This window comes from Carcharhinus amblyrhynchos, chromosome 2 (genome assembly GCF_965287045.1).
Source record: "Carcharhinus amblyrhynchos chromosome 2, sCarAmb.v2.hapA, whole genome shotgun sequence".
Classification (NCBI taxonomy): Eukaryota; Metazoa; Chordata; class Chondrichthyes; order Carcharhiniformes; family Carcharhinidae; genus Carcharhinus; species Carcharhinus amblyrhynchos.
Genome location: NC_137325.1, coordinates 141,528,573 through 141,552,496, shown reverse-complemented (window position 1 = coordinate 141,552,496; position 23,924 = coordinate 141,528,573). Strand labels below are relative to the sequence as shown.

The 23,924-nt window shown below is 48.3% G+C and overlaps 1 protein-coding gene across 1 annotated transcript in view; it reads left to right on the top strand.

The window, feature by feature from the left end:
• The window catches only part of LOC145359915 (vasoactive intestinal polypeptide receptor-like), a 64,303-nt gene extending 41,078 nt beyond the window's left edge, over window positions 1–23,225 (top strand). Inside the window, 3 exon segments of the mRNA XM_080214781.1 lie at window positions 1,634–1,675; window positions 6,626–6,911; window positions 23,050–23,225. Coding sequence (XP_080070907.1) covers window positions 1,634–1,675; window positions 6,626–6,911; window positions 23,050–23,225 — 504 coding nt within the window.
• The last annotated feature ends 699 nt before the right edge of the window (window positions 23,226–23,924 follow it).

The window sequence follows — 23,924 nt, the reverse complement described above, 5'->3', positions numbered from 1 at the left end:
GCCAGAAACACGATTGAAAAATACATTTCATAAAGTCCCAGTGTTGTCGCACATCCTATTCCTCCCCCCCTTCCAGATCTCCCACATCATGCCTGCTCCTCTTCGTTGACCATGGTTGTTACGTCCATGCGTAACAACCTCCATGGTTGGAGGTTGTTACGCAAAGCCCATCTTTTTCTCTGCACCTCCCGGCTGATCAGCCAGAGAGTTTAAAGCTGTAATGTTTGGGTCCTGAGTATAACCAGGCGCTGCCCATCGAATAAGTCCCCCAGCGGGTGCACCCTTTAAACTGACCAATCAAGGCGGCCCACATCGATAAAACTGCAGTCGCATATGGAGAGAAATCTTAACTTTTTCACCTTCACCCCTCTGACCTTCACTCCACAGGTCGTGTGAGGGAGTTTATGTCAAACACACAGTTAAAATTGAATTGACCTGCTAAAATCTTCGATGCAGTTATTGATACAGCTGTATCTCTTGTTTGGTGGTTTGCACTGTTGCCTCACAGCACCGAGGACCTGGGTTCGATTCCCAGCTTGGGTCCCCGTCTGTGCAGAGTTTGCACATTCTCCCCATGTCTGCGTGGGTTTCCTCCGGTTGCTCTGATTTCCTCCCACAGTCCAAAAGACGTGCTGGTTAGGTGCACTGGCCGTGCTAAATTCTCCCTCAGTGTACCCAAACAGGCACCGGAGTGTGGCGATTAGGGGATTTTCACAGTAATTTCATTGCAGTCATAGAAATCACAGAATGGAAACAGACCCCTCTGCCCAACTTGTCCGTGCTGCCCTTTATTCAACCTCTAAGCTCTTCCCAATTGCCCGTGTTTGGCCCATATCCCTCCATACCCATCTTACCCATGTAACTGTCTAAATGCTTTTTAAAAGACAAAATTGTACCCGCCCCTACTGCTACCTCTGGCAGCTCGTTGCAGACACTCACCACCCTCTGTATGCTCTGCTGTGCGGACACACGGATTTGGGCCGGTGTCTGTGGGAGTTTGCGCATTCTCCCCGTGCTTGCGTGGGTTTTCTCCGGGTGCTCTGGTTTCCCCCCACACCCCAAAGATGTGCTATTAGGCTGATTGGAGGTAATAAATTGTCCCTAAATTAGTTTTCCCTCAGTGTGGAATGCCATGAACAATAGATAAGGGTCATGGGTGGAGGGGGGGACTGGTAATGTTAAAATGGGGGCCCGGGCTCGTTGGGCTGAAGGGCCTGTACCCCGGGCTGTTTTTGGTCATTGTTCTTTGTACTGTGTGAAAAAATTGCCCCTCTGGACACTTTGTATGTCTCCCCTCTCACCTTAAAGTGATACCCTCTAGTTTTAGACTCCCCTACTTTTGGGAAAAGATATTGACTATCTAGCTGATCTGTGCCCCTCGTTATTTTATAGACCTCTATAAATCTTAAGCCTCCTAAGCTCCAGGGGCAAAAGCTTACAGTAGGCTCACATTAACGCTGTGGTGTTAATGTAAGCTTACTCGTGACACTAATAAATGAACTTAAACTTGTTAAATCATCTTTATTATCAGCGTGTGTTAGATTCACAATATTGAGTAGTGGATTGTACCTTGCTCAAACAGTGAAAAACAGCCCTTGCAATAACTTTGGATTCCACTTGTTCTTTTCAACAGGGTTTCATTGTAGCTGTGCTGTACTGTTTCATGAACGGAGAGGTAAGAGAAACAATGGCTTATCTATATATACACGTATGTGTACTGGTCGGCTAATTCAGCTGGCTAAACAGTTGGCTCATAATGCAAAGCGACTCCAACAGCGTAGGTTCAATTTTTTTTTATTTATTAGTCACATGTAGGCTTACATTAACACCGCAATGAAGTTACTGTGAAAATCCCCCAGTCGCCACACTTTGGCGCCTGTTCGGGTACACTGAGGGAGAATTTAGCATTCTCCCTAAATTCTTTGGACTGTGGGAGGAAACCGGAGCACCCGGAGGAAACCCGCGCAGACACGGGGAGAATGTGCAGACTCCGCACAGACAGTGATCCAAAACAGAAAGAAATCCCGCGACACCAGTTTAAAGTCCAAACAGGTTTATTTGTAGCAAAAAGCCGCAAGCTTTCGGGACAGGCTGTCCCGAAAGCTTGCGGCTTTTGCTACAAATAAACTTGTTTGGACTTTAAACTGGTGTTGCGGGATTTCTTTCTGTTTTACCCTAGTCCGACGCCGGCATCTTCACATCATGACATCGCAGTGATCCAAGCCAGGAATCAAACGCTGGTGCCTAGCACTGTGCCATATAGCCACCCTGCACTGGTTGAGGTTATACATAAAAGTCCCTTCTCAACTTTGCCCCTCACCTGAGCTGTGGTGATCCTCAGGTTAAATCACTACCAGTCACCTCTTCCCCCTCAAAAGGAGAGAGCAGCCTATGGTCCTCTATGGAACTCTGGCGACCTGCAGTACTGTGTCCTTATCTGAGGAAGGATGTCCTTGCTATAGACGGACCATAGCAAAGGTTTACCAGGCTGATTCCTGGGATGGCAGGTCTGTCATATGAGGAGAGACTAAGTCGGTTAGGATTATATTCACTGGAGTTTAGAAGAGTGAGAGAGGAATCTCATAGAAACTTATAAAATTCTAACAGGGTTAGACAGGGTAGATTCAGAAAGAATGTTCCCAGTGGTGGGGGAGTCCAGAACTACGGGGTCATAGTTTGAGGATAAGGGGTAAACCTTTTAGAACTGAGGGTGAGGAGAAATTTCTTCACCCAGAGGGTGGGGAATGTGTGGAATTCACTCCCACAGAATGGAGTTGAGGCTGAAACATTGTCTGATTTCATAGAACATAGAACACTACAGCACAAACAGGCCCTTCGGCCCACAAGTTGCACCGATCACATCCCTACCTACCAAGCCATAGAACTATCTGTAACTTCCAATCCCATTAAATCCCATGTACTCAAGCAGAAGTCTTTAAAAGACCCCAGCGAGTTCACCTCTACCACCACCGACGGCAGCCGATTCCACTCACTCACCACCCTCTGAGTGAAAAACTTACCCCTAACATCTCCTCTGTACTTGCTCCCCAGCACCTTAAACCTGTGTCGTCTCGTAGCGACCATTTCAACCCGGGGAAATAGCCTCCGAGAATCCACCCTATCTATACCTCTCAACATTTTATAAACCTCTATCAGGTCGCCTCTCAACCTTCGTCTCTCCAGGGATGAGGCCTCGCTCCCTCAACCTATCTTCATAAGGCATGCCTCCCAATCCAGGCAACATCCTTGTAAATCTCCTCTGCACCCTCTCAATAGCTTCCACATCCTTCCTGTAGTGAGGCGACCAGTACTGCGCACAGTACTCCAAGTGGGGTCTGACAAGGGTCTTATAAAGTTGCAGCATTACCTCCCGACTCCTAAACTCAATCCCTCGATTAATGAAGGCCAGTACACCATACGCCTTCTTGACCACCTCCTCCACCTGCGAGGCCGATTTAAGAGTCCTGTGGACCCGGACCCCAAGATCCTTCTGCTCTTCAAACCAGCTAAGACTCCTACCCTTGATAGTGTACTCCTGCATCCCGTTGGTCCTGCCAAAATGGACCACTCACATTTATCCGCGTTGAAGTCCATCTGCCACTTCTCCGCCCAGTCTTGCATCCTATCTATGTCATGCTGCAACTTCTGACGTCCCTCCAGACCATCCACAACACCTCCAACCTTCGTATCGTCGGCGAACTTACTAACCCATCCCTCCACTTCCTCATCCAGGTCATTTATGAAAATAACAAACAGCAAGGGTCCTAGAACAGATCCCTGGGGCACTCCACTGGTGACTGACCTCCATTCAGAAAAAGACCCATCCACAACCACTCTCTGCCTTCTGCAGGCAAGCCAGTTCTGGATCCACAAGGCCAAAGGCCCTTGGATCCCATGCCCTCTCACCTTCTCAAGAAGTCTTGCATGGGGGACCTTATCAAACGCCTTGCTGAAGTCCATGTACACCATGTCCACTGCTCTTCCTTCATCAATGTGTTCAGTCACATTTCAAGAAGGAATTAGATATAACTCTTGGAGCTAAAGAGATCGAGATTATGGGGGGGGAGGGGAGTGAGGATCAGAATTTGATGATCAGCCATGTTAGATTAATGGCGGAGCAGGCTCGAAGGGCCGAATGGCCTACTTTGAGTTTCTTTGTTTCTATGACTGGGCCTAAGGCCTTGGAAAGCGTCCGGCCTACCTGGAAAATCCAACCTTTTGTTTCACTCCCTCTGGGCAACAATGTCCTTCCTTGGGTAAGTTTTAAAATATTCTTTGAACAAGAATCTTCATACTCAAAGATGACCCTATGAAGATGAAGAATCTTTTGTATGCTATCTTATAGGTGTGTACGTGAATAGTAATTAGTATTTGTGCTTTCGGTATTCCTGGTTTGAGTATATTTTAAAATTAAAATTTAAGGTTTTTTTAAAGATTGAAGTTAGTATCACAAGTAGGCTTATATTAACACTGCAATGAAGTTACTGTGAAATTCCCCTAGTCTGGGATCGGAGGGATACAAACAAATAGTCTAGTTGGAAGCATGAGCGGTGCAGGCTTGGAGGGCCGAAGGGCCTGTTTCCTGTGCTGTGTTCTTTGTTCTTTGTAGTCACCTCACTCCGGCGCCTGTTCAGGTACACTGAGGGAGAATTTAGCACGGCCAATGCACCCTAACCAGCACGTCTTTTGGACTGTGGGAGGAAACAGGAGCACCCGGAGGAAACCCACGCAGACACGGGGAGAATGTGCAAACTCCACACAGATAGTGGCCCAAGCCAGGAAACGAACCCGGGTCCCTGGCATGATGAGGCAGCAATGCTAACCACTGTGCCATCGTGTCACCTCCTTAAATTTTAAATTTGTAAATCTGCGCAGGCTGTACTTGCTAAAAGAAAGGCTTGCATTTATATAGCACCTTTCACAAATACCTGGTGTCTCAGAGTACTTAGACCAGGAGGATATGCCACTCTGACCTGATGTGATAATCCTTAGCTCCAGTGTCCCACCTTATCCCCATAACCCTCGACTCCCTAACTGATTAAAAATCTGTCTATCCCTGCCTGGAACATAGGACCCCAGCCCCTACAGCACTCTGCGGTAAGGTGGCTCAAGAAGGCAGCTCACCTTCTGAAGGGCAACTAAGGATGGGGATTAAATGCTGGCCTAGTCAGCAACACCCACACCCTGATCAAACAGAAATTCCACAGATTGTCTGCCCTCTGAGAGAAGATATTCTTCCTCATCTCTGTGTGAAATGGGGGACCCCTTACTTTTTATTTGTCTTACGGCCAATTTAGTGTTTCTGAAATGTGCTTACTATTGTCACGTCGGAAAAGTAGCAGCCTGTTTGTGCACAGCAAGATCCCACAAATGGCAATGTGATAGTGAACAAATGACAGAATAAATGTTTAAGTTTATTTATTAGTGTCACAAGCAGGCTTACATTAACACTGCAATGAAAATACTGTAAAAATTCTCTAGTTTCCACACTCCGGCACCTGTTCGGGTACACTGAGGGAGAATTTAGCACGGTCAATGCACCTAACCCAGCACGTCTTTCGGACTGTGGGAGGAAACTGGAGCGCCCGGAGAAAACCCACGGGAAGAACATGCAGACTCCGCACAGACAGTAAACCAAGCCAGGAATCAAACCCATGTCCCTGGTGCTGTGAGGGAGCAGTGCTAACCACTGTGTCACCGTGCCAACCCTTATTTGTTGAAGTGGGTCTTGAACTCCCAGCCATCTAAATGCAGTGGCAAGAGGAGCTAACAACTCAAAGAACAAAAACAGCCCGGGAAACAGGCCCTTCGGCCCAACGAGCCCGCGCCGCCATTTTAACGTTACCGGTCCCCCCTCCACCCATGACCCTTATGACATTCCACATTGAGGGAAGACTAATTGGAGGTAATAAATTGTCCCTAAATCAGCCTAACAGCACATCTTTGGGGTGTGGGAGGAAACCGGAGCACCCGGAGAAAACCCACGCAAGCACGGGGAGAACGCGCAAACTCCCACAGACACCGGCCCAAATCCATGTGTCTGCACGGCAAACTCAGCCAAATCCTATTCTTGTTGAACTGATGGCGATAGAGATTTACTCAGGAAGAGGTCACCAAGAGACACAGGGAAAAGGGGGTGACAGAGAATTGAGCTGCGCACCTTCTGTGATCACAGTGGCACGGTGGTTAGCGCGGCTGCCTCACAGCTCCAGGGACCCGGGTTCGATTCCTGGCTCGGGTCACTGCCTGTGTGGAGTATGCACATTCTCCCCGTGTCTGCATGGGTTTCCTCCGGTTTCCTCCCACACTCCAAAGATGTGCGGGTTAGGTGGATTGGCCAGGCTAAATTGGCCTTCAGTATCAGGGGGACTAGCTAGAGTAAGCGCATACGGGGATAGGGCCTGGGTGTGGTCGGTGCAGACTCGATGGGCTGAATGGCCTCCTTCTGCACTGTAGGGATACTAATTAAACGGGAGAACAGTTCTGAAAGATCTGGAGCTCTGAACGATTGACTCAAATTCCCTCAGACTGCCTGGGGAAGAAGTGTCAGTCCAGTCGAAGGGAATTGGCGGCAATCTGAATTGTCCCGTTTGCTGATTTGTATCACTGTCCTGCCCGCCTTTAGGTTCAGTCCGAGCTGAAGAGGAAGTGGAGACGATGGCACATTGAGAGGTACGTGGGAGGAGACCCGAAGTATCACCATCCCTCCCTGGGCAGCAACGGCACCAATTGCAGCACACAGATCTCGATGCTCGCCAAGTCCAGCCCCAAGACCCAATCGTCAAGCTTTCACGCGGAGTCTTCCAACGCGTAGCGCCAGGCACCTCACCTTGAGGGGAGGGGTGCTGTTGAACATTCCGAGAAGGAATTTCTTTCAAAGAGAAAAAAAAAACACAACGTCAACTTGATTTGTAAGTCAACGTTCCTGGGAAAAAGAGGCAAAAGTTGCCAAATATTTCCTGTCCACCAGGCTAAAAAGGTCGGCGCATGCATCTTCAGATGGGTCAAGATTAGCAAACCAATGCCAACGGCTATCAATGATTGACTGAATATATTGTGTACCTGCCTGGGACCTAATCGCTGGAAGTCACTTGCTTACACCTCTCTACTGCGCTTTCTCTCTTTAAGACACTCCTTCAAACCTACCTCTCACCAAGCTTGTAGTCACGTGACCTAATGTCTCCTTATATGGCTTGGTGTTGTATTTTACTTGACGATGCCCGTGTGAAGTGTTCTGAGACCTTTCTATCACGCGGGAAGGCACCGTGTAAATATAAGTTATATGTGAAGCGGGTTTAAGATGCCGGTCATTGAAGCAAGGTCCCAGTTTTGTTCTGTTGAGATGTCTTTCTATTTTAGTCGGGAGCTGTTTTTTTTCCCTCCCCGCTGGCACCAGGACGTGTGACATTGGGAGGTGCAGGCTGAAGGCGGGCTCATTCCTAATCAGGGTAATCGTTCCACAATCTCTGGTTGTGGGCTTGGTATCGATTTCACTCAAATTAAACAACAGCAGTAGAAACTAGAAGCAGGAGTAGGCCATCCAGCCCTTCGAGCCTGCTCCGCCATTCATTTTGATCAGGACTGATCGTCAAATACAATATCCCGACCCCCTCCTTCCATATCCCTAGATCCCTTTAGCCCTAAGAGCTATATCTAATTTCTTTTCAAAATCACACAACGTTTTGGCTCAACTATTTCTGTGTTTCTCTCTCTGGCTGCAGAAGTTTCTCCGCACCTCAGTCCTAAAACGTTTACCCCTTATCCTCAAACCATGACCCTGAGTTCCAGGCTTCTCGGAAAAAGTGGGGTGGGGCTGTGTTCCCTTAATGCTCCCGCCTAATTTACTCGGTAATATTGTTTAAAGTTTATTTATTAGTGTCACAGTTAGGCTTATGTTAACACTGCAATGAAAATCCCCAGCTGCCTGTTCAGGTACGCTGAGGGAGAATTTAGCACGGCCAGTGCACATCTTTCAGACCGTGGGAGGAAACTGGAGCACCCAGAGAAAACCCACGCAGACACGGGGAGAATGTGCAAACTCCACGCAGACAGTGACCCCCCCCCAAGCCGGGAATCGAACCCGGGTCTCTGGCGCTGTGAGACAGCAGTGCTAACCACTGTGCCACCAACTTTGGGAATGAAAGGTTAAAACACAGAATTGTTACGGCGCAGAGAAAGGTCATTTGACTCATGGTGATGGCGTGGGCTCTCCAAATAGGCATCATGACTCACTGCCATTCCCCTGCTTAATCCCTGTAACCCTGGTACAGTGCTTCTATTGTACTTCCATGGTTAATTGCCCAGACCCTCTCTGTAAGATCAACACCAGTTTTAGTTACTCTTTTTCCCATTCAAACACTTACTCTCGGTTTTTCTATTACTAGCTACCTCATCTGATTTCTGCCTCTTTATTAAAGTTGTTGGATGAACTATCCGACCTAAAGGCTGACAAGTCCCCAGGATCAGATGACCTGCCTCCTAAGATGTTACGAGGGCTACAAGTTCATAAGATATAGGAGCAGAATTAGGCCATTCGGCCCATCGAGTCCGCTCCACCATTCGATCACGGCTGATGTGCTCCTCGTCCCCATTTTCCTGCCTTCTCCCCATAACCCTTCAACCCATTACCAATTAAAAATCTGTCTAACTCCTCCTTAAATTTACTCACTGTCCCAGCACTTTAGGGCAGTGAATTCCACAGATTCACAACCCTTTGGGAGAAGTAGTTTCTCCTCAAATTCGCTACCCCTTATCCTAAGACAGCTGTCTCCAGAAGGGTAGGGGGTTTTAGTTCAGTTGGGCAGCATGGTTGGTGCAGGCTTGGAGGGCCGAAGGGCCTGTTCCTGTGCTCTAATTTTCTTTAATCTTTAAAAGAACAGGTGACACAGAGATTGTTAGAATCTGCTAAAATTTCTTAGATCCTGGAAGAGTCCCAGTGGATTGGAAAAGGAGTAATGTAGCCCCTTTGAGAAAGGAGGCAGGGAGAAAGGAGGAAACTATAGATCACTTAGCCACACACCCGCCACAGAGAAAGTGCTAGATGGATAGGATAGAGGTGGAGAGACTCTTCCCGCTCAGAAAGGACAGTAGGACTAGGGGGCACAGCCTCAAGATAAAGGGGGGGCGGTTTAGAACGGAGTTGAGGAGGAACTTCTTCACTCAAAGGGTGGTGAATCTCTGGAATTCTCTGCCCGTTGAAGTGGTGGAGGCTGCCTCGCTGAATATTTTTAAGACGCGGGTTGATGGGTTTTTGATAAGAGAGGGGATTAAGGGTTATGGGGAGAGGGCGGGAATGTGGAACTGAGCCACTTCAGATCAGCCATGATCTTATTGAATGGCGGGGCAGGCTCGAAGGGCTAGATGGCCTACTCCTGCTCCTATTTCTTATGTTCTTATGTTATTAAGGAGGTCACAGCAGATTAGATCATCACGATTTGATCAGGCAGAGTCAACGTGTCTTTGTGAATGGGAAATCCCATTTACCTGGTGAAGCTTTTTGACGAGGGATCATCCAAGGTGAATAGAGGGGAACGAGTAGATGTGGTGTTTCTATATTTCCGAAAGGCATTTGATAAGGTTACTGTACGGAATAAGGGCACCTGGTGTGGGGATAACATATTGGCACGGATAAAGGATTGAATAAAAGCGAGTTACTGCGGATGCTGGAATCTGGAACCAAAAGAGAAAATGCTGGAAAATCTCAGCGGGTCTGGTAGCATCTGTAAGGAGAGGGAAGAGCTGACGTTTTGAGTCCAGATGACCCTTTGACAAAGCTTTGACAAAGGGTCATCTGGACTTGAAACGTCAGCTCTTTTCTCTCCTTACAGATGCTACCAGACCCGCTGAGATTTTCCAGCATTTTCTCTTTTGGATAAAGTATTGGTTAACTATCGGGAAGCACAGAGTAGGGATAATTAGTAATGTAATTAGTGAGATGCCACAATAATCAGCGCTGGGCCCTCGACTATTTACAATCAATATTAATGACTTGGAGAAAGGGACTGGTGGAGAAATAAGCTGATGACACCAAGAGAGATGAGAAAGTCAGAGGTAGAGAGTGTGTAAAGCGATACAGACGGATGAAGTGGGGTTGGACAAAAAACTGGCAGATGGGGACATAACGTGGAAAGTGTAAACTTGTCCAGTTTGCAGGAAGAACAGTTGACTATTTAAGTGGAGAGAGACTGCAGACCTCAGTGGTGCAGAGGGACCTGGGTGTCCTGGTGCATGAGTCACAAAAGGTTGGTATGCAGGTACAGTGAGTGATGAGGAAGGTAAATGGAATGTTGTCTGTTATTAGATTAGAAATGGAATATAAACTCGGGGTCATTTTGCCACAGTTGTACAGGGCCTTAGTGAGACCACAGCTAGCAAACTGTGCAGTGTCTCCTTATTTGAAAAGCAGTTTTAGAAGCAGTGCAGAAAAGGTTCACTTGACTCATTCCTGGGATGAGGGGCTTATCTTATGAAGAAAGGTTGAACTGTTTGGGCCATTGGAGATTTAAAGAATGGGAGGTGGCCTTAAAATTGTAGAACCCCTACAGTGCAGAAGGAGATCATTCAGCCCATCGAGTCTGTACCGACCACAATTCCACCCAGGCCTGATCCCCACAACTGCCCCCCCCCGACATTTACCAAAAGAGAAAACGCTGGGAAATCTCAGCAGGGCTTCTGAAAGGAGAGAAAAGAGCTGACGTTTCGAGTCCAGGTGACCCTTTGTCAACTTTATGAATTCCAGGAGGATATTTCTTCTCGTGAGGTAGTGTAGACATAGACTCGGAGACGTAGCTCAAGAATAAGAGGCCTGCCTTTCAATGAGATGAGGAGAATTATTTTCTCTCCGAGAATCATCTGAGCGTGTAATTCTCTTCCCCACATAGTAGCTGGGTCTTTAAATTTATTGGGGGCTGGGTGAGATTTTCATTATGAGGGAGTCGGGGGTTACAGTGGGGGGCGAGGGAGCCAGACAGACAGGAAAATGGAGCTGAAGCCAAGACTAGGTCAGCTATGATCCAACTGAACGGTGAAGCAGGCTCAAAGGGCCTACTCCCAAGTCCCATCTCCCGATGCCCTGCTCCCACTATTGACTTCTGTGGCTCAGCGGGTAGCACTCTTGCCTCACAGTCTGTAGGTTGTGGGTTCAAGTCCCCCTCCTGACCTAATCTCAGCCAGCTCTGCGGTGCAGTACTGAGAGAGTGCCGCACTGCCAGCTGCCTTTAGTTTAATGCCTTTCCGGTAAGGTGTGAAAATCGGATCACTCCTGTGTGCCCCCCCTCATGTGGAGATGCCGGCGTTGGACCGGGGTGGGCACAGTAAGAAGCCTCACAACACCGGATTAAAGTCCGACAGGTTTATCAGGAATCACGAGTTTTCGGAGCACTGCCCCTTCGTCGGTGAGTGATTCCAGCTCCGAAAGCTTGTGATTCCAAATAAACCTGTTTAACCTGGTGTTGTGAGACTCCTTACCGTGCCCCCTCGTGTAGAAGTTAAAGATCCCGTGGCACTGTGTGAAGGAAATGTGTTGCCCTATTGAATATTCACCACCTTGCTGCTTGTGAGAACTTTCTATGTGCACTTAGCTGCCATTTAACAGGGTAGCTGGTCTTTGAATGTGGATCTTCTGTTCTTTATCACCGGAGTAATGCTAGATGTAGCCCATCTCTTATCTTGTGCTGGCATCGAGCAATGCCCTGTACTGCAATACTTCAAACACCAGGGTGACCAATAGACGCAGTCGTGAGTTCAGAGTTATGAGTGAACGGGAACCCTAATTTGTGCCAATGTCAGGTGTTGCAGTTGAGCGAGCTGGAGATCCACACGGAATCTGAGATTGGAAATGCTTCTCTCCGGCAGTGAGTGCCAAGAATAGGCAAGTGTTCCCAATCCCGCGATAGACATCTCTCACCTCGGTGACCGTGACAATGTTCCTCCACGTCATCACAAGGTAGCAGGATCAGTTCGTTTTCTTCATTCTTTCATGGGATAGAACATAGAACACTACAGCACAAACAGGCCCTTCGGCCCACAAGTTGCGCCGATCATATCCCTACCTACCAGGCCTATCTGTAACTTCCAATCCCATTAAATCCCATGTACTCATCCAGAAGTCTCTTAAAAGACCCCAGCGAGTTCGCCTCCACCACCACCGACGGCAGCCGATTCCATTCACTCACCACCCTCTGAGTGAAAAATTTACCCCTAACATCCCCTCTGTACCTGCTCCCCAGCACCTTAAACCTGTGTCCTCTCGTAGCGACCATTTCAGCCCTGGGAAATAGCCTCCGAGAATCCACCCTATCTATTCCTCTCAACATCTTATAAACCTCTATCAGGTCGCCTCTCAACCTTCGTCTCTCCAGGGAGAAGAGACCGAGCTCCCTCAACCTATCTTCATAAGGCATGCCTCCCAGTCCAGGCAACATCCTTGTAAATCTCCTCTGCACCCTCTCAATAGCCTCCACATCCTTCCTGTAGTGAGGCGACCAGAACTGCGCACAGTACTCCAAGTGGGGTCTGACAAGGATCCTATAAAGTTGCAACAATACCTCCCGACTCCTAAACTCAATCCCTCAATTAATGAAGGCATGTGGGCGCCTATTTGTTGTCCATCCCTAATTGCCCTTAAATTGAGTGGCCATTTCCGAGGGCAAGTTGAACCCAAGAATGGAGGGATTTTCTTATGAGGAAAGGTTGAGTGGGTTGGACCTGTGCTCATTGGAGTTTAGAAGAATGAGAGGTGATCTTATTGAGACATATAAGATTCTCAGGATAGATGCTGAGGTTGTTTGCCTTGTTTATGGGAGAGTCTAGAACCAGAGGGCATCACTTTAGAGTAAGGGGTCACATTTAAGGCAGAGATGAGGAGGAATTTCTTCTCTGGGGGCATGAATCTGTGGAATTCTTTACCACAGAGGGCTGTAGAGGCTGGGTCATTAAGTATGTTCAAGGTTGAGATAGACTTTTATCCAAGGGAATTAAGGGTTATGGGGAGAAAGCGGGAAAGCGGAACTGATCCATTTCAGATCAGCCATGATCTTATTGAATGGCGGGGCAGGCTCGAAGGGCTAGATGGCCTACTCCTGCTCCTATTTCTTATATCTTCTTATGTTTAGTCAGTAAGGGAATCAAGAGTTATGGGGATGAGGTGGGAAAGTGGAGTTGAGGATCATCACATCAGATCACTCATGAATGGCGGAGAAGACTCGATGGGCCAAATGGCCTACTTCTGCTTCTATGCCTTTTGGTTTTATGGTCTAATAGTTAAGAATCGACCATATTGTTGTGGCTGTAGAGTCACATATAGGCCAGACCGGGTAAGGATGGCAGATTTCCTTCCCTAAAGGACATTAGTGAACCAGATGGGATTTTCCAGCAACGGGGAATAGTGTCACAGTCACCAGTACTTAGACCAGTTTTCAATTTAATCAGAAGTTGAATGTAAAAAAAAAAGAACATAAGAAATAGGAGCAGGAGTAGGCCATCTAGCCCTTCGAGCCTGCCCCACCATTCAATAAGATCATGGCTGATCTGAAGTGGATCAGTTTCACTTTCCCGCTTTCTCCCCATAACCCTTAATTCCCTTGCCTACCAAAAACCTATCTACCCGTGACTTAAATATATTTAGCAAGGTAGCCTCCACCACTTCAACGGGCAGAGAATTCCAGAGATTCACCACCCTTTGAGTGAAGAAGTTCCTCCTCAACTCTGATCTAAACTGCCCCCCCCACTTTATCTTGAGGCTGTGCTCTCTAGTCCTGATTCAGAGGAATGGATATGGGTGGAAGAAGAATCAATATCCACTCTGAAATGTTTTGGCACATTAACTAAATGCTGCATTTGATCAGTCTATGTGTAAACAGTGGAAGTACCATGGCTGTGGATTCACCCTGTTGTATACAACTGCCATTTTGATTGTCTATTGACATAACTAATTGTCATGTCAATTTGCACTGAATGTTCCTGGTGCGCTGATGACTAGTTGTAAATACCAAAGTAGCGTTCCTTGTGTAAAATCTGTGCATTATTGTAGATTGGGATTTGGTTGGAGATTGCTGGAGTTACGTACCAGCAACAGTTTACTGTATCTTCAGGATTCTGTTGGCAACATAGCCTCGACTTAAAACAGGATGGTAATACCTTCAAGTCAGCCGAGTGTCAGTGCCCGCAGATACAGGTGGACATCTTTTGTTGACTCAAGATGGTGACGCACAACAACAACCAGGGTGTCCCTTCACAACGGCAGCGGAACGTAAAGGCCGTGACGCTCTGCGTGTTTGATCAAACGCCGGCCCAAACAGGACTGAGGTCCCGCCCGCCTTTTGGTTCACGTGCAATCATCAAACGGAATCATCGCTCTTTCGCAAAGACTGCACCCGACTCCTGCTGAGTTATTGGGATCTTTCCACATCCGGGCTGCCCTTGTCGAAGGAAGATTCCAACCCTCGTGGCTGACTTTTCGAAAGGACGTTGCTGAAATATCGTAGCAAACTCCCAATTTCCCAACAATTTTGGAAATGGTTTTTATGAGTTTAACTCGTTGTTTTGCAAAGTGAATTGGTGAATATGAATTTTTATGTGTTCGAACTGCTTAATGAATGGGGGGAGAGATTTGAAGGGGAGGGTGCTGTTGATTGCACTGGTCATACCCCCCCCCCCCACTAAGGTCGTACCTTCTTAACCTTTAAGTCTTTCCTGTAATGAGCGAGCTATGTGAGAGGTTATCGGTTTTAACAAAAAGAAAAGATATGGTTTGCACATGGAGATTCAAAGTAACAGATTTATTCTGAGAGCTCTGACCTGTATAGAGAACAAATTGAGAGTAAAACAGCAGCCTGTACAACACCCTAACGACATCACCATCAAATCATTGATCAGCTCTTCAGGCAACCTGCAACCCTTTTAAATATATAACATCTCGGGAGTACCCCAAGCAATTCACATGTACCTGTGTAGCCATGCCTCTGGGAAGTGATGGTTCCTCGTCCAGGCGACCAGGGAGAGAAACATCTGTCCCGCTGATATGAGCTTGACTTGAATTCTGATCTCATCGGTGATGTAAGTCAGCACGTCAATTGTTTCTCCATCCCAAGTCCATGCCCCTGGAAGCAGGGGGCCTTGCTATCTGGACCACTCATAATTTTATACAATTCAATGAAATCTCCCGCCTCCCCTCCTCCGTTCCAAAGAAAGCAACCCCAGCCTATCCGGGATACAAGCAGAAAGAACTCTTGACGGTGTGCAGGTTAGGTGCATTGGCCGTGCTAAATTGCCCCCTTAAAATCCCGGAATGCATAGATTGGAGGGATTAGCAGGGTAAATATGTGGGGTTACAGGGATAGGGCCAAGGCGGATTGTTGTTGGTGCAGATACGATGGGCTGAATGGCCTCCCTCTGCACTGTTGGGATTCTATGATTCTCTGAGCTGGAAAAGCTCAGCAGGGCTGGCAGCATCTGTGGAGGGAGGAACAGAGGGTGGGGTTTCCTGGCACCCCACCCACCCACTCCCCCGGCGTATCTCCCAGCAGTGGAGGTTGGATGCCATTGGCCAACAACAGGATCTTCTGGTTCTGTCAATGTCTACGTCATTGGGGTCAGCAGGAATGGGGGAGGAGGGGTGGTGGGGTGGGGGAGGGGAGGGGAGGGGGGGGGGACGCAGTGGTGTCACCGTTGGCGTGACCGAAAGATCCCACCAGCAGGGAGGGTCGGGAAGTTAATATTTCTAGCCCACGGAAGGGATTCCTATTTATACGTGCCCCATGCGCTGAATTAAACCATGCCTTTCACTGGTGTGTCTTAATAATGTGACTAACATACAGTTAACAAATTCCTGCACACATTATTCAGATAGGCGGCACAGTGCTGCCTCACAGCGCCAGGAGCCTGGGTTCAAACCCCCCCCGGCTCGGGTCACTGTCTGTGTGGAGTTTGCACATTCTCCCCATGTCTGCGTGGGTTTCCTCCCACAGTCCGCAGATGTGCGGGTTAGGTGGATTGGCCAAAGGTTAAGGGGGATGAGTGGGGTAAAATGTGTAGGGTAAGGGGATAGGGCCTGGGTAAGAGGCGGTGCGGGTTCGATGGGCCGAATGGCTACCTTCTGCACTGTGCCATTCAGCCCGTCGCAATTCAGTGAGAGTACGGCCGGTCTGTACATCAACTCCATTTACCCATCTTTATATCCCTCGTTACACGCACCGCATAAGAGAAATCCAGCCAGCGCAATCTTAATTTCACAAATTGATCCCACAGGTTTTGTGGGGAAGAGAGCGATCCGGATTTCCGCGCCCCTTTGAGTGAAAACACCCTTCCTGCTTTCACTCTTGAATAGCTTCACCTTGCGAGATGGCGTCTGAGGCTCTGGGATCCATTTGAACTGGCCGAGCTCAGTCAGAGACGCTCTCAGCCGTCGCACTGCGTTACGCCTAAACCATTTTGCCCTCCAGTCAGTGGAACGGGAAGCTATTGTAACATTTATTCTGATTTGCAGGACAGTCTGTGAAGTAAATGTGCTTTTCCAAGTGAGCGATGTGTCTTCATTCCTGTGCAGTGCGGTGGGAAGAGGTTTAGATCTCTGGTTAGATTTAATGTCAGGATGTGGAGATGCTGGTGTTGGACTGGGGTAAACACTGTAAGAAGTCTGACAACACCAGGTTTAAGTCCAACCGATTTATTTGATAGTTTACCTGACGGGCAACACGACAGCTCAGTGACTGTCACTGTTTGCTGTGCAGATACATGGATTTGGGCCGGTGTCTGCGGGAGTTTGCGCATTCTCCCCGTGATGGCGTGGGTTTTCTCCGGGTGCTCCGGTTTCTTCCTACACCCCAAAAACGTGCTCTTAGGCTGATTGGTGTAACAAATTATCCCTAAATTAGTCTTCCCTCAATCTTCCCCAATAGGCGTAGACAAGGGTCATGGGTAGAGGAGGGCATAATGTTAAAATGGCAGCGCGGGCCAGTTGGGCCGAAGGGCCTGTTTCCCGTGCTGTGTTGTTCTTTCTTTTAAACTCACAAGCTTTTGGGGTTTCCCTCTTTGTGACGAAGAGGGAAACGCCAAAAGCTTGTGAGTTTAAGAAGAACATAAGAAATAGGAGCAGGAGTAGGCCATCTAGCCTTTCGAGCCTGCCCTGCCATTCAATAAGATCATGGCTGATCTGTCGTGTCTCAGTTCCACATTCCCGCCCTCTCCCCATAACCCTTAATCCCCTCTCTTATCAAAAACCCATCAACCCGCGTCTTAAAAATATTGAGCGAGGCAGCCTCCACCACTTCAACAGGCAGAGAATTACAATTACAGAGTTTACTATCAAATAAATTGGTTGGACTTGAACCTGGTGTTGTCAGACTCCTTACTAGATTTAATGTGCCAGGGTAGGGGAATCGGAAATGAGAGGGCATAGATTTAAGGTGAGAGGGGGAAAGGGGGACCTGAGGGGCAACGTCTTCACACAGAGGGTGGTGGATGTACGGAAGGAGCTGTCAGAGGAGGTGGTTGAGGCAGGAACAATAACATTTAAAAGATTTTTGGATAAGTACGTGGATGGGAAAGGGTTAGAGGGATATGGGCTAAACTGTGGCCAACTGGGACTAGCTTAGTAGTAAGAACTCTATGAGGGCACAGGTTTATGGTGAGAGGGGAGAGATACAAAAGGGTCCAGAGGGGCAATTTTTTCACACAGAGGGTGGTGAGTGTCTGGAACGAGCTGCCAGAGGTAGTAGTAGAGGCGGGTACAATTTTGTCTTTTAAAAAGCATTTAGTCAGTTACATGGGTAAGATGGGTATAGAGGGATATGGGCCAAATGCGGGCAATTGGGACTAGCTTAGTGGTAAAAACTGTGTGCCACAGACAAGTTGGATAGGGCTAGATAGAGTAGAGGTAGAGAGATTCTTTCCACTTAGAACTAGAGGGCACAGCCTCAAAATAAGGGGGGAGCAGTTTAGATCGGAGTTGAGGAGGAACTTCTTAGAGGGTAATGAATCCCTGGAATTCTCGGCCCGTTGAAGTGGTGGGGGCTACCTCGCTAAATATATTTAAGTCACGGGTAGATAGGTTTCTGATAGGCAAGGGATTAAGGGTTATGGGGAGAGGGCGGGAAAGTGGAACTGATCCACTTCAAATCAGCCATGATCTTATTGAATGGCGGGGCAGGCTCGAAGGGCTAGATGGCCTACTCCTGCTCCTATTTCTTATGTTCTAAGTTGGGCCGGAGGACCCGTTTCCATGCTGTAAAACTCTATGAGTCTATGGGCAGGATTCTTTGGTCGCGCTCGCCCCAATACTAGAAAATCCTACCCGGGACCTTTGCACAGTAACCCCTGCACCGCCCACTCCCCCCCCCCCCACCCACTCCAACTCCTGTGGTGGGTGAGGTGGGAAAACATGGCCCTCTGACTCTAAAATTACTAAGAGTTAATCAAGTGTCTTTCACAATGGCCCATTTCCCAAACTCTTTGATGTTGTAATTTAACCCTACTCCTCCACCCATCGCTGGTTTGAAACTTGCCCCTTTCCCATCTCCCCCTGAAGCGAAACAGGTCCTTGTGGATAATCCTCCTTCATCGTTTGAGGGTAACTGAGGGCGAGGGAGAGATTTCCTCACCCAGCAGGTGGTGAATGTGTGGAATTCCCTACCACAGAAAGTAGTTGAGGCCAAAACATTGTCTGATTTCAAGAAGAAATGAGATATAACTCTTGGGGTTACAGGGATCGAGGGATCAGGATATTGAATTCGATGATCAGCCACGATCATAATGAATGGTGGAGCAGGCTCGAAGAGCCGAATGGCCTCCTCCTACAAAGAACATAAGAAATAGGAGCAGGAGTAGGCCATCTAGCCCTTCGAGCCTGCCCCGCCATTCAATAAGATCATAGAACTTAGAACATAGAACACTACAGCACAAACAGGCCCTTCGGCCCACGAGTCGCGCCGATCACATCAACACCTACCAACCTACAGACCTATCTATAACCCTCAATCTCATTAAACCCCATATACTCATCCAGAAGTCTTTTAAAAGACCCCAGCGAGTTCGCCTCCACCACCACTGACGGCAGCCGATTCCATTCACTCACCACCCTCTGAGTGAAAAACTTACCCCTAACATCACTTCTGAACCTCCCTCCCCGCACCTTAAATCTGTGTCCTCTCGTAGCAACCATTTCAACCTGGGGAAATAGCCTCTGAGAGTCCACCCTATCTATTCCTCTCAACATTTTGTAAACTTCTATCAGGTCGCCTCTCAACCTTCGTCTCTCCAGGGAAAAGAGTCCCAGCTCCCTCAACCTAACTTCATAAGGCATGCCTCCCAGTCCAGGCAACATCCTTGTAAATCTCCTCTGTACCCTCTCAATAGCTTCTACATCTTTCCTATAGTGAGGCGACCAGAACTGCGCACAATACTCTAAATGAGGCCTGATAAGGGTCTTATAAAGTTGCAGCATTACCTCCCGACTCCTAAACTCAATCCCTCGATTAATGAAGGCCAGTACACCATACGCCTTCTTGACCACCTCCTCCACCTGCGAGGCCGATTTAAGAGTCCTGTGGACCCGGACCCCAAGATCCTTCTGCTCCTCAACACTACTCAGACTTCTGCCCTTGATAGTGTACTCGTTCATCCCGTTGGTTCTGCCAAAATGGACGACTACACATTTATCTGCGTTGAAGTCCATCTGCCACTTCTCCGCCCAGTCCTGCATCCTATCTATGTCCTGCTGCAACTTTTGCCATCCTTCCAGACCATCCACAACACGACCAACCTTCGTGTCATCAGCGAACTTACTTACCCATCCCTCCACTTCCTCATCCAGGTCATTTATGAAAATGACAAACAACAAGGGTCCCAGAACAGATCCTTGAGGCACTCCGCTGGTGACTGACCTCCATTCAGAAAAAGCCCCATCCACAACCACTCTCTGCCTTCTGCAGGCAAGCCAGTTCTGGATCCACAAGGCCAAAGGCCCTTGGATCCCATGCCCTCTCACCTTCTCAAGAAGTCTTGCATGGGGGACCTTATCAAACGCCTTGCTGAAGTCCACGTACACTACGTCCACGGCACTTCCTTCGTCAATGTGTTCAGTCACATTATCGAAGAACTCAACTAGGCAATGATCTGGAGTGATCTGAAGTGGATCAGTTCCACTTTCCCGCTTTCTCCCTAGAACCCTTAATTCCCCTTGTCTATCAGAAACCTATCTACCCGTGACTTAAATATATTTAGCGAGGCAGCCTCCACCACGTCAACGGGCAGAGAATTCCAGAGACTCACCACCCTTTGAGTGAAGAAGTTCCTCCTCATCTCCGATCTAAACTGTCCCCCCTTTATCTTGAGGCTGTGCCCTCTAGTCCTGCTGTCCTTTCTAAGCGGGAAGAATCTCTCTACCTCTACCCTATCCATCCCCTTCATTATTTTATGTGTCTCTATAAGATCCCCCCTCAGCCTTCTAAACTCCAACGAGTACAGACCCAGTCTATTTAGTCTCTCTTCATAGTCCAACCCCCTCATCTCCGGTATCAGCCTAGTAAACCTCCTCTGCACTCCCTCCAAGGCCAAAATATCCTTGCGTAAGTGCGGCGACCAAAACTGCACACAGTACTCCAGCTGCGGCCTCACCAATGCCCTATACAGCCGCAGCAAGACCTCCCTACTTTTATATTCAATCCCCCTCGCTATGAAGGCCAGCATCCCATTTGCAAGAACAAGAATAAAAATAAAAACAGCATAGAGGTAGGACATTTGGCCCTCCAAGCCTGCACCCAACTGAACTAAAACCCCCTACCCTTCCAGGGAACATATCCTCTATTCCCATCCTATTCATGTATTTGTCATGACGCCCCTTAAAAGTCACTTTCGTATCCGCTTCCACTACCTCCCCCGGCAGCGAGTTCCAGGAGGCACTGGGTAAAAAAGCTCCTCCTTCAAGTTTCTAGGTTTCTAATATTTCCCTGGTGATATTTCTCAGCCTGTGGAGGGGGGGGGGGAGTGTGGGGGGGATTCTCTGGCCTCCACGCAGAGTGTTTCCACAGGACAGGAGGCAGTGCGCTATTCGCTAGAGACAGGATCTCCTGGTCCCGCTGCTGTCAATGGGATTTCTCACTGACTGTACCCCACACCACCGGGTAACGCGTGGCAGCGGTGCAGCAATAGCGGGAGCAGAAGATCCTGCCAGCATGAATAACCGGACCTATATCTTTCCCTGGCTCAGTCTCTTACCTTTGGAGCTCCTCCTTCCATTTCTCCTTGGCCCCCCTCTTCTATCTCATCTACATCTAGTCCATTCTCCACAGAGACGCCCTCAGCTCCCACCTCATTCTCCCCATTGCCCATCTATACCTCTGCCTCTTTCTCTCCACACTTACGCTCCCCCTCTCACTGCATGTTTCTCCTGTTCTTGCCCGCCCTCCCCGTTCCACCCTGTGTTCTCAGACAGGGATAAGGAGGAATTTCGTCTCTCGGAGGGGAGTGAATCTGTGGAATGCTTTATCACAGAGGGTTGTAGAGGCTGGGTCACTGAGTATCTTCAAGGCTGAGACACACGGATTTTTAATCAGGGAGGGAATCGAGGGTTGTGGGAATAAGGCGGGAAAGTGCGGTAGTCAAACCACACCTTCCCCTTTCCCCCTGTGCTCCTCCCGACCTCCATGACCCTGTTCAACCATAGAACCATAGAACATCACAGCTCAGAAACAGGCCTCTTGGCCCTCCTTGTCTGTTGCCGAACCTTTTTTCTGCCTAGTCCCACTGACCTGCACTTGGACCATATCCCTCCACACCCCTCTCATCCATGAACCCATCCAAGTTTTTCTTAAATGTTAAAAGTGACCCCGCATTTATCTGGCAGCTCATTCCACACTCCCACCACTCTCTGCATGAAGAACCCCCTCCTAATATTCCCTTTAAACTTTTCCCCCTTTCACCCTTAACCCATGCCCTCTGGGTTTTTTTCTCCCCTAGCCTCAGTGGAAAAAGCCTGCTTGCATTCACTCTATCTATACCCATCAAAATTTTATACACCTCCATCAAATCTCCCCTCATTCTTCTACGCTCCAGGGAATAAAGTCCTAACCTATTGTTTTTGTTGGAAAGAAGGCGGCTAAGAGGGGACCTTATTGAAACATATAAGATGATTAGAGGTTTAGATAGGGTGGATAGTGATAGCCTTTTTCCTTGGATGGAGAAAACTAGCACGAGGGGGCATGGCTTTAAATTAAGGGGGGGTAGTTATAGGACGGATGTCAGGGGTAGGTTCTTTACCCAGAGGGTGGTGAGGGATTGGAATGCCCTGCCTGCTGCAGTTGTAAATGCGTCTAGTTTGGGGGCGTTTAAGAGATCCATGGATAGGTTTATGGATGGTAAGGGTTTGGTTTAGGTAGAGGGTCATTGCTTTTTAACTGGTCGGCGCAACATTGTGGGCCGAAGGGCCTGTTCTGCGCTGTAATGTTCTATGTTCTATTCAATCTCTCGGTAACTCAGCTTCTCAAGTCCCGGCAACATCCTTGTGAACCTTCTCTGCACTCTTTCAACCTTATTGACATCCTTCTTGTAACTAGGTGACCGAAACTGCACACAATTTCAGAATGTGTTTCTCACTGAGCCGCTGGTAGTTGTCCAGCCACGATGCGGAGATGCCGGCGTTGGACTGGGGGTAAACACAGTAAGAAGTCTCGCAACACCAGGTTAAAGTCCAACGGGTTTATTTGGTAGTAAACGCCACTAGCTTTCAGGGTTTGCCCCTTTGTCAGGTGAGTGGGAGTTCTGATCACAAATAGGGCATATACGAGCGCACACAGTTTACAGATTAGAATGCGAGCCTTTACAGATAAGTCAGATACTGCACTCCAAGGCCCACCATGGCAGGAACATTTGTCATACCCACCTCCAGGCCAAGCAGGCCAAGCGGCAGTATGTCAGACCCAATATCCCAAATGGTCTAATTCAGCCCCAGACCGGGAGAGGGATGGATTGGAATGCCGGGCAATGGCGGAGGCTGAAGGCACTGTCCACAGTGTCCCTCGTACACAATTTGAGGAAATTTCTCCTCATCCGATACAGCATGTCGGACAAGCAGCCTGATAACCGAGCAACCACAAGAGGTGGTGGTGAGGTCGGGGCGGAGATCAGCAGCATACGTGTGTAAACTTAACATCGCGCCTTTGGAGGACACCACCAAGGGACATCACCATAACAGTGGGCCAAGGAGAGATCCCCGGGAGATACAAAAGGAATGATAGAGGCGCAGGGAGAGAAGCCATTGCAGGTGATACCATGGTCACTGTCAGGTAGATAATGGGACCACTTTAGAACCTGCCCACCCAATAGGGCAATAACGAAGAGGCATTGGAGGAGAACGATGTGGTCTCAGACCGGCCGAGAAGGACAAGGAGGGAAAACTTTGTCACAGTCACATAGTGTCTGGAACAAGCTGCCAGAGGCAGTAGTAGAGGCGGATACAATTTTATCTTTTAAAAAGCGTTTAGACAGTTACATGGGTGAGATGGGTATAGAGGGGCCAGATGTGGGCAATTGGGATTAGCTTTGGGGTTTAAAAAAATGGGCAGCATTGACAAGTTGGGCCGAAGGGCCTGTTTCCATGCTGTAAACCCGAAATCTCTAAACATAGTGGGAGGCAGTGGTGTAATGTTATTGTCGCTAGATGAGTAATCTAAGTAAGTTAAGTATTTATTAGTCACAAGTAGGCTTACGTTAACACTGCAATGAAGTTACTCTGAAAATCCCCTAGTGACCACACTCCGGCAACTGTTCGGGTCAATGCACCTAACCAGCATGTACTTCATGGATCATAGATCATCGATCATAGATTTCAGGCTATGATTTCAGTCTATGATTTCAGACTGTGGGAGGAAATCGGAGCACCTGGCGGAAACCCATGCAGACATGGGGAGAATGTGCAGACTCCACAGAGGCAG